Here is a 10,777-nt window from a genome sequence, read left to right as displayed (position 1 = left end):
TAGAGACAGTAAAAGCCAAGAGTGGCTTTTGGCCTCAAACTATGTAACCATTTCATCAACAGTTACCTTTGTAAAGCACTGGATGCTTTACACAGAATCTCTTCAGTGTAAGAATATCTTTTGGATGAGTTGGAAGTAGGACTAAATGGGTAAAAGAGAGAGGGAAAGAGAGATAGAGGAGAAGGAGGGAGGGAAAGAAGGGAGAGGGAGGGAGAGATTCTAGGAAAGCAATAGAACAGTCAAAAGGTAGAATTAATGTTCTGGAAAGTAGTAAATTCTCTGTCACTGGAAATAAGTACAAGAGAGTGCACTTGACAGTGATGATCTTACTTAATAGTATATGTGGAACTTTAAAAAAACACACAAAAAACAAACAAACTCATAGCAACTGAGAATAGATTGGTGGGTGCCAGATGCAGTAGGTGGAGGGTTGGGGAAATGGGTGAAGAGAGTCAAAATTTGTAGTTATAAGATAAATAAATCCTGTGATATAATGTACAGTATGATGTCTATAGTTAATGATAATGTATTGTATTTTTTAAAGTTTCTAAGAGAGTAGATCTTAAAAATTCTCATCACAAGACAAGAATGTAACTGTGTGAGGTGTTGGATGTTAACTAGTCCTCCTGTGGGGATCATTTCACAGTATATACGTATATCAAATTATTATGTCATGCACCTTAAACTAATACAATGTTATATGCCATTTATAGCTCAATAAAACTGGAAAAAAATAAAATAAATACACTATCAAAAAAAGAGTCTGAATTAGCCCACCTTAGAGGTTCCTTAAAATTCTAAGATTCAATGATTCTGTGAAATAAAGACAAAGAGAAAAGAAGCCAGATAGATACTACATTTTTGGTAGTGTGGATTGGGCCTTAATAAACTTTATTTCATAATATTTCTCCCAAAAGAAAGCATTCCTAATAAACACATTTTCAGATAAGAAAATGGAATTTTGGAGATGTGTTTGTCAAAGGCCATACAGAAAGATTGTAGCAAAAATGGAATTTGTATTCAGGTCTTCAAGAATCCAAATTCCACACTCAGTCCTCTACACCCCACTGCCCCCATGAGGACATAAAAGAATGGATAGCAATGGGGGTAGGGGGCACGGGGATATCACTTGATAGACCTCATTTTTCAAAAGATCGATGTGCAGGGAGTTTAAAAGAAAATAATCATTTGCTGTTTGACTAGGGCCAGATTTCCCTCGTGTACATGCTTTGTTTATGATTTATCAAATATTCAATTTGAAAAGACTTGAAATCTATTTCTGTGTCTTGGGAAGGGACATTCGAGGAGCAGGAGGAAGTAGGCATTGTACAAACCCACAGGACTCTGTGGCTTCTTTCAAGGATTTGAGAAAGATGGTGGTCACATCCTGTTGATGTTGGCAGCTCTTCAACTTGTATCCAGACGAGAAAAATCTGCAGTTTCTCTTGTCCACTCCCACACCCGCACCCGCTTCTCTTCTACCAGAGCTACAGCCTCCTACTGTGAAGCTAAAAATTATACCCCTTCCCCGAATCCCCAGCTCTTGGCCTTACGCCTACAGTCTTGGGTCTCTCTAAGGCTGACACTGGAGAAAGGGATCACCATGGCTAATGCAGTCATTTGTATGTAATTAATCTTTGCTAGATTGAAGAAATAACAGAAACAAACCACTTGTTTCTTACTCCTTATTGCAGGGTGAAGAATGTAAGGATAGGATGAGGAAGATTGTGATGTTTGCTTATTTTTATGGTTTTTTAAACATATATTTTTTATTGATTTCTGAGAGGAAGAAAGAGATAGGGAGAGATTGAAACATCAGTAATGAGAATCATTCATCAGCTGCCTCCTATACGCCCCCTACTGGGGATTGAGCCTGCATCCCAGATATGTGCCCTGATCAAGAATCAAACCTTGACCTCCTGGTTCATAGGTCAATGCTCAAACACTGAGCCCACTGGTCTGGCGAGATTGTGATGTGTTTTTAATTCCTGCCCCTCTCCTTCCCTCTCCCTCCCTCCCTTCTCCCCAAGGCAAAATTTCAGAAAGGACTCTCTTTTTCTTTCATATTTACAGAACATAAATATCATCAGTAGAATCAATGAGGCCTCTTGACATCTCCACCCCAACTTCTTTTTGTCAGGCAGTTTTAACCCCATTGTTCATGATCTTCCAAAATCTTCTAATTGGTCTTTTTGCCTTCAGACTCTCTCCAGTTCAACCCCTCCTTCTTAACGTGCAGAGAAACCTCCCTAAAGCACAGATCCATTCTTATTGTTCCTGGCTTGAGAATATTTGTTAGTTTGTTATTGTTCATTCATAACCTGATGACATTCAAGCTCCTATCCTAATCCTCAAAGCCCTCACTACCAGTGATGCTTGGTGAACATGGCATGAAAATCAAAGAGAGGGGGAAAAACACATGAATAAAAAGACCATTAGATGTGGCAAGAAGGAAGGAAAGTGTAATCTTCCCAGCACAGTTTCAATAGTCTGTTAATCCCAGATTGGGTATGTGGAGTGGTGCTCAGGGGGGACTGAAGAAAGCGAGATGCCAGTTTAGCAGTGAAAGAAGAGAAGGAAATGGAAACATAGGTACAGCATCTGGCAAGGTCAGGGGAAAAAATTCTCAAGACTGGGAAACTGAAGCAGGTTTGGAGACTGAAGGCCATGGAGAGGGTGCCCTGAAACAGAGGTTCTCAGTCATGCCTGCTCACCAGATCACAATCAGTCATTGGCAGAGCCAGAGTGTAAGCCTGTGCCTCCAGTCACCAGGGACCAAGGAAGGCTGCATGAGAACACAGAGGGAAGTGGTAGTGGGAAAGGCAAAGAACCCAGAATCAGGAAGAGAGGGGTTTAAAACCAGAGGGAGTGGCACAAAGGACAACGTTATAGGACTTCATACTTTTGCTTAAAGCTGGTATTTGCAAACAGTTGTTTTTAGCTCATTGAAAATGATATAGAAGTTTATTTATTTTCCTTGACCCAGGATAAATGAAGGTGTTCTCTGAAATTCATTCTCAGTCTTAGAATCCTATATAATAAAAGGGTAATATGCAAATTGACCCTAATGGCAGAACGACCAGAACAACCGCTGGACTAGTCACTATAAGGCACAATGACCACCTCTTGGTTCCTTTCCCCAGCCAGCAGGCTCCTATTGCCTGATGGCCACCCGCAGGAGGGGCGGGGTCGGCGAGTGGGCGGGAACAGATGACTGACCTCTCCTCTAAGTCCCTTCCCCCAGCAGTCAGGCACTGATCACCCGATGGCAAACTCGGGGGGGTGAGTTACAGGGGGGTGGCTGTGGGCAGCTGGAGAAGATGGCCCTGATCACAGGCCTGGCCTAGGGACCATACCTGCGCACAAATTTCATTTGCCAGGTATATTTATAAACCAGCATGATAAAAACTAGAAAATAGTTGCCCTACCACATGTGTTGAGCAGATGTGGCCCTCCACACAGTGTCTATTGTTTATTCTTTTTTACTGTTTATTATTTAAAGAGATTCTGATCCTTCGGTCCTATTTAGAACCTCTTCTAGAAAGCCTCATTGCTGTCCTGCTGAGAGAGCCCTCTCCAAGCCTCTCCCACAGAAGCCTTTCTGAGTCCAAGAACACTGACAAGCCTGGAGCCACTGGGAATCACACACCTGATTAACTCCTGTGCAACACTGAGTTGTGCCTTAAAATAGACCTGAAAAGGATCAAGAACTGATGTGACTTGGAAAATGTGCAACTGCCCTGAACTTGCTTGATCTTAAAAGTAGCATTTTGTCAGCAGGACTCCGTTTCAAGAAGAGGCAGCTGTGGTTGGAGGCAGGAAGTTAAGTTGATAAATATTCACTGGCAAAGGCTATCCAGCTGGTTCCCAGATGGTAGAAAAGGTCTTGTCTATGAGAGGCCATAAAAAGCCAGATGTATAGTGGACGCATCCTTCTATGTGGATGTTGATAGTGTGGGGAGGGAAGAGAGGAAGAAAGGAGAAGATAACTATGGGTTATCCAGTATCTGTTTATTTTACTGAATCATTAATTCATCTTGAAAAAAATTTGATTAGTCTTGAAATTCTCTTTCATACCATATGTGCTACATAGAAAGATGGGGGGAGCCAACAGGTTTCCTCTGTGAACTACTCATATTATGTCTTTTATTAAGGTCTCAAGACATCACTCTTTTCAAGTTGGTCACCAATGGGTTTGGGTAATCAGCTTAAGAGAAACCACACATGGCCAGAAGTGGTACTGTCTCTCTTCAAGACCAGATTTTGAGCTCTTGAAATCTTTCTGGATGGACCTCACCTCGTTGTGATTATTTCTATTATTCTTCTCTATGCTTCTCAAGTAAACATTATTTAGCCCTGTATGTTTAAAGGCAACCAGAAAGATAAGTCAGATGGTTTCAAGGTGAATGCCCCTCCAAATTCCCTAGCTGCACACGGTCTTGACCTCGATACCTCCACTGACTTCACACTCTGTGCCATCCCAGTAGATGATCTGGCAGCCCCATCCCAGACCTCACCATAACTGGAAAATGCTTGATTTTAAAATCTCAAATTCTAAAATGTACCTTTATCAAAACTTCCTGTTTTTTGGTGGGGTTTTGTTGTTGTTGTTGTTTTTACTGTGCGATTCACCACATCTATTCTTGGTGACTTCTTGATCCTCAGGCCCTCCCAAGTTCATGAGTCCATCACCCTGGCTCCAAGTGTTTCCTACCACCACCCCTCACTATTTTCTTCTTTTTCCAGTATAATTCCCAGACTTAGATTGTTGATGAGATCTGCTATTTAAATGTGGTCTCCAACCCCACAAAGGCATCTACTTCTTGAGCCTCATGTTGATTCCCTGTGATAGTTCTCACAGCCACCTCAAGATAACCTTTCTTGACACCCTCATCTGTATATGATTTCTCCCTCTTCTGAACTCTCATAGCTTGTATTTGTTATGCCCTCATGGCTTCCATCGCTTTCTGAGTCAGATAACAGTTGTGTGTCTAATTGTACTATTTCTCTTTGAAGTCTTTTAAGGTTTTAATTTCTTATTCATCTTTGTATCCAGTGCCTGGCATCAAATTGAAGCTCAGTGACTGTTTTCTGAATCAAATAGGACAACTCTTCTACAAAGAAACTTAAAAAAATAAGAATAGCTTAATCGGATAGCAATTGCAAAAGTTCAGAAGTGGGTATTTTTATAGAGAAGCAAATTAAAATGTGCAATGAAAGTATTAGCTTCCTGTTGGTACATAACGAATTAGCTCAAATTTAGCAACATAAAGCAATAGACATACAGTGTATTATCTCAGTTCTGTAGATTGGAAGTCTGAACACACATAACTGGGTTCTCTGCTTACTGTCTTCCTCCTGAACAGGGTAAGGAAGGATATTGGAATCCTTTAGCACCACACACCTCTTCAAGCAAAATGTCACCCTTTTTTGCATTTTATGAAGTATGGAGGGAGGAGACTGTAATGTTTCTTTTGCTGATGAGAAGTAATAAGTTAAAGTTATTTGGAAAGAACTTATTGCTTAGTTCAAAGACGCATTTTCTTATTGCAAGGATTTTCTTATCTTTATCCAAAGATAAAAGGGACTGACAAAGAAGTTGTGAACCCTCCACTTGAAGAGATCTATTAAAGAGAAGAATTCCTATCCCCTGGGCACAAAGTAAAGCTGGGTGTATTCAGCCTCTCTCAGATATGCGTGCCCAAATATTTGAAGTGATAGTCCCAGCTGAAGTGGCAGTGATTTAGGGAAAAGGAGTATCCTACGTGGACCACTGTGGGAGAGATGTTAACATTGCCTCTTCTTGAATGGTACATTTGTTTGCCTTGTCCCTCATCTGCTGCCTGTTTGCTAGGTCCCCTCAGCAAATGTGAGCTGAGGTCCTGCTCCCTCATCTGTCAGATGAGGGGCTTATAGCCAAGCTGTCATGACCCAATATTTGTGGCTATAAACTGAAAAGAGTTACACACACTGAAGTCAGTATCATCACTATCACTAGCCAGATCCACCTACTGCCCGCCTTGTCTGTATTAACTTCTCAGTTGTTACAGGCTTGCAATGGATCTCCCTCTACTGGTTAATAAAAGTCTATCAGAATTTCACATTTTGGTGTCTCATCATTTAAAAATATACATATAGCCCAGCCGGTGTGGCTCAGTGGTTGAGCATCGACCTATGAACCAGGGGGTCAGGGTTCGATTCCCAATCAGGGCACATGCCCAGGTTGCAGGCTCAATCCCCAGTGGAGGGCATGCTGGAGACAGCCAATCAATGATTCTCCTATCATTGATGTTTCTATCTCTTTCTTCCTCTCCCTTCCTCTCTGAAATCAATAAAAAATATATTAAAATAAATAAATAACATACATATATAAGACATTGTTTCAGCCCTAGCCAGTTTGGCTCAGTGGGTAGAGTGTCGGCCTGCAAACTGAAAGGTCCCAGGTTCAATTCCGGTCAAGGGCACGTGCCCAGGTGTGGGCTCCATCCCCAGTGGGGACTTTCAGGAGGCAGCCGATCCAGATCCATGATTCTCTCTCATCGTGGATGTTTCTATCTCTCTCTCCCTCTTCCCTTCTCTCTGAAATCAATAAAAATATATTTTTAAAAAACACACAAATGTATTATTTTTTTTTAAAAAAAAACAAGTTGTTCCATTTTACTTGCCACTTCATATTTATTGGTTAATTTGATCATCTTCATAGCCATGTAATATAGTTCTGGCAATCCATATATAACTCTAATCAATACAAGTCAAGCCATACTGCAAATGCATAAAGAGAAATGTCTATTAAGAAGAAATGTATGGTGAATCTCTACATTTCTACTTCTGACCAAAAGGGGCTGCTGTCCTCTCCTCCTCCTGAATTCTGCATTTGGCTCAGTCCTGTCCCAAGAACATCTACTTGTTCATTAAGTGTCCTGTTGATGAATGATCTATCTGGACCATGCCACAGCACAACAGGTGAGGGAATTGCAAGAATCCTGGCAATATTGGTCAGTTCTAGCAGAACCTGAGGTCCGAGACTGTGTAGGGCTATGGAGTCAAACAAGGACGCAAGTTGACTAGGTTTGTTAGTTTAAGTGTATCGTTTTTTGTTCATAGGGGGAAGGGAAGTTTGTTTTGTATATGATTACTTCACTCAGGAACAGAGATGGGTTAGTGTTTTACTTGATTTTTTATTTTCCAAGGAACTTTAAACTCCATGGCTCACTTCCTTTTTCTCTTTCATTATCAAATCACTATGGAACACCCACAATAGACATGGTGCCTTGCCATGAATGTCACCCTTGGTCCTATACACCTTCCCAGCCCCTTTCCTTTTTTTCTTAAACAGCTTTATTGAGGTATACATCACATATTATAAAATTTACCCTTTCAGAGCATATGATCCAGTAAATTTTACCATATTCAGAATTTTGCAATCATTTCCACAACCTAATTTTGGAATAGTTTCATCAAAAGAAGTTCCATACCCATTAGCAGTCACTCCCATTCCTCTCCATCCCCTCATCTCTAGGCAACTACTAATCTACTTTCTGTCTCTATAGATCTGCCTATTTGAAGGTTTAATTAAAATTGAATCATACAATATGTGGTTCTTTGTGCCTGCCTCTTTCACTTAAGTTAACTTTCTTGAAGCTGCTCTTTCATAAGCATAGCCATCCATCAATCCCCTCCCCTGCATGTGTCTCATTTTAAGAACTCAGGAACCTTTCCAAATTTCACTTTTATCTTCACTTTTAGACATCTACTTTCATTCACTGAAATAAAATATTAGGGCACTTACACAAAATGGGATACACGTATATATAGCATTATCTTCCACATTTAGAATATAAAATAATTGAGATGTATAGTGATAAACAGTGCAAACCATCAGCAATCAGTGCTGATTAGGAGCTTTTAACCTATTCTCAGAATCCTCTAAGCTAGTAAACCCCATTCTCTTCTGCTACACAGCAAAGAAAATACAACTTCTTCAAACTCCTTATCTCAGAGCCCTTCCATTCTCAGTCATGGTGCTCAGTTTTGTTAGCAGAGAAACCCAGAAAATATTGTATAATAGAATTAATAGATGCAGACCATTTTCCCCTAAGACAATACCACATAAAGTACTCTTATGTCTTTAACAAGATGACTAATGCAAAAATGTTAATCACATGTAGGTACAGAAAGGGAAACACACGGCTTTGTCCAAGGGTCTGTCTAATTACTGAGTCTCTATCATGACTAATTAATCTCTGATTCTTTTGTCATTCATCATAAACTTCTACACAGGGATATGTGCCTTACAGTGCCAGTTCCTAATTCCCTTTTCTAGTTACATAGTGAAGATGGAAGAACAAAGGTGACGCTATAGCAATAGCAGACAAGGAATTGTCTATGGATCCCTAATGATCCATTTGGTCAACCAAATATTAAATATGACAAACTGTAAGCATTCCTATTACAACACATTTCTTTTTGTGTGGAGTTGACAAATCTTTGATCTGGTATGGTTACTTTGCTTTGAACAAACTCACAAGTGAAGAAATTAATCCATAAATTCCAGCAATAAAAAATAAGTTAAATAGGAGAACTAACATAATTATTTAGGCAATTCTTTTTTAAAAAGATCTCTCTGTACTAATACCAATCTTTGCCCTACCTACAATGAGATGCTATAAGGAGGCTAGTTGGTCTCCTGACAGCCTTGATCAGTACTGACATCTGTGGTCCTTAAGGTAGTATATGTTAGGTAGGGATAGACTATTGAGGGTGATGGGGCACACCACCTCTACTAAATGCAAAAATACTTGTGGATTGCTTGGCCTATTGATGTATTAGGTCATAACTGATGAAAGATGACATATTGAGCTTCCAGACACTTCTCGTGCATTTTCCTGTCTCTGTGCCAGTTGCGGGTTTCCATTAGAAGAGTGAGGAAACTGTAACTCAGCCCACAATTAGAAGAGTTGTAGGTCAATGTTTTAGTTGACATTTTCCTGCACTGCACACCTGAAATAAATTTCATCACTAGTAACACCAGGAGAAGATTCTCTTTTTCCATCTGTTTAGGGCATCTTTGATTTCCTTGTTCCTCAGGCTGTAGATCAATGGATTCAGCATAGGGATTACAACAGTGTATAATACTGATGCCAACTTGTTTTGGTTCAGAGAATCATCAGAATTAGGATTCAGATAAACAAAGATACCTGAGCCAAAGAAGAGGGTCACTGCAGTCAGGTGAGAAGCACAGGTGTTGAAGGCTTTGGCCCTGCCTTCAGCTGAAGTGATCTTCAGAATGGTGGCAATGATATAACCATAGGATATCATAATAATGAGGGCAGATGAGACCCCAAAGATTACTGTGATCACAGACAGCATGACTTGAAAAAAAAATGTATCAGAGCAGGATAGGATTAGCAGTTGGGGCAAGTCACAAAAGAAATGGTTGATGATGTTTGGCCCACAGAAATGCAGCTGAAGCAAGGCACACAGTTGGATAAATGAGCCAAAGAATCCAGTTACACAAGATGCTGCCACCATCTGCACACAGAGGGTGGGGGACATGATGGCTGTGTAAAGCAGAGGATTACAAATGGCAGCATACCTGTCATAAGCCATGGCTGTCAGGAGACAGCATTCAGTCAGACCCAGGCCAGAGAAGAAGAAGTATTGCATGGTGCACCCCATAACGGAGATGAATTTGTGCTTCTTGAAGAAGTCTGAAAGCATCCTGGGGGCAGTAGTAGAAACATAGCAGATGTCCAACAAGGAGAGGTAACTGAGGAAAAAGTACATAGGTGTGTGCAGATTGGAGTCAGTCCTGATGAGAGTGATGAGGCCCACATTCCAGGACACTGTCATCAGGTAAATCCCTAGGAATATTGAAAAGAGGACAATGGTGAGCTTTGGAAATTCAGAGAATCCCAAGAGAATGAACTTCGTAATCATTGTACTGTTTCTTCTCCCAGTCATTGCATTGGTGATCCTAGAATCTGTAGGCAGAGAAGAGAATAAATCTCTAAGTCAGTTGTTATCTCAGTTTCTATTCAAATAAACTACCTTCTATCCACACTGAACATAGAGTCAAGAGAAATATTAAGCCATTTTAGGTGACATAATCCTGGTTAACTTTGCCTCTAAATAGCTATAATGGTTTTACGAGTCAATTTTTCCACATATAAAAGAGGATAATTACACTTTTCATTATTAACCCATCACGCTCTTTAAACACAAAAGAAAGCATATTGACATTTAAAAAAAAACATTTTAAAAGGTGCTTTGGAAATTTTAGGATATTAGTAATGGGGTTATAACTCCTATGGAAAGCTTAGTGACTAAGAGCATGGCCTTAGATGTCATACGGCTGATTTTGGATTGTGGCTCCGCTATCTGTGAGCTTTTTTACTCTGAACAGGTTGTCTATGATCTTTCTGCCTGTTACTTTATCTGTAAAATGCGGATGACAATAGCAATAGGACCTATCTCAGAGGGCTCTTTGAGGTTAAATTAGTGCCATTATATACAGTGCCTGCCATACATATAGTGTTACATGAAGTGATATCAATAAGGAATAGCTTTCTTTTTTAAAATATATTTTTATTGTTGATAGTATTACAGATATCTCCCATTATCCCCCTTCTCCCCCCTCCTAGAAATAATTTTCTAATACAATTTTGAAGCACTCCTTTGGTTTGTGAAAAACTTAAAGTTTAAATATTAAAGGGTTGGTCTTAGAGATAACATTATCAGACTATTGTTGACTTATTGTTACAAATCAATAACAAAT

General features: G+C 40.0%; 1 protein-coding gene across 1 annotated transcript; it reads right to left on the bottom strand.

The window, feature by feature from the left end:
- Nucleotides 1-9,018: 9,018 nt before the first annotated feature.
- LOC308258099 (olfactory receptor 5AN6-like) lies at nucleotides 9,019-9,998 on the bottom strand (the record flags this gene model as incomplete). Its single annotated transcript, XM_080688354.1, has 1 exon — nucleotides 9,019-9,998. The coding sequence occupies exon 1, from the start codon at nucleotides 9,961-9,963 to the stop codon at nucleotides 9,019-9,021; it is 945 nt and encodes a 314-aa protein (XP_080544480.1). The 5' UTR covers nucleotides 9,964-9,998.
- Between the last annotated feature and the right edge of the window lie 779 nt (nucleotides 9,999-10,777).

This window comes from Plecotus auritus (assembly GCF_963455305.1).
Source record: "Plecotus auritus genome assembly, chromosome: 9".
Taxonomy (NCBI): Eukaryota; Metazoa; Chordata; class Mammalia; order Chiroptera; family Vespertilionidae; genus Plecotus; species Plecotus auritus.
The sequence above is the reverse complement of the archived record's forward strand: the minus strand, read 5'-3'. Positions and strand labels throughout refer to the sequence as shown.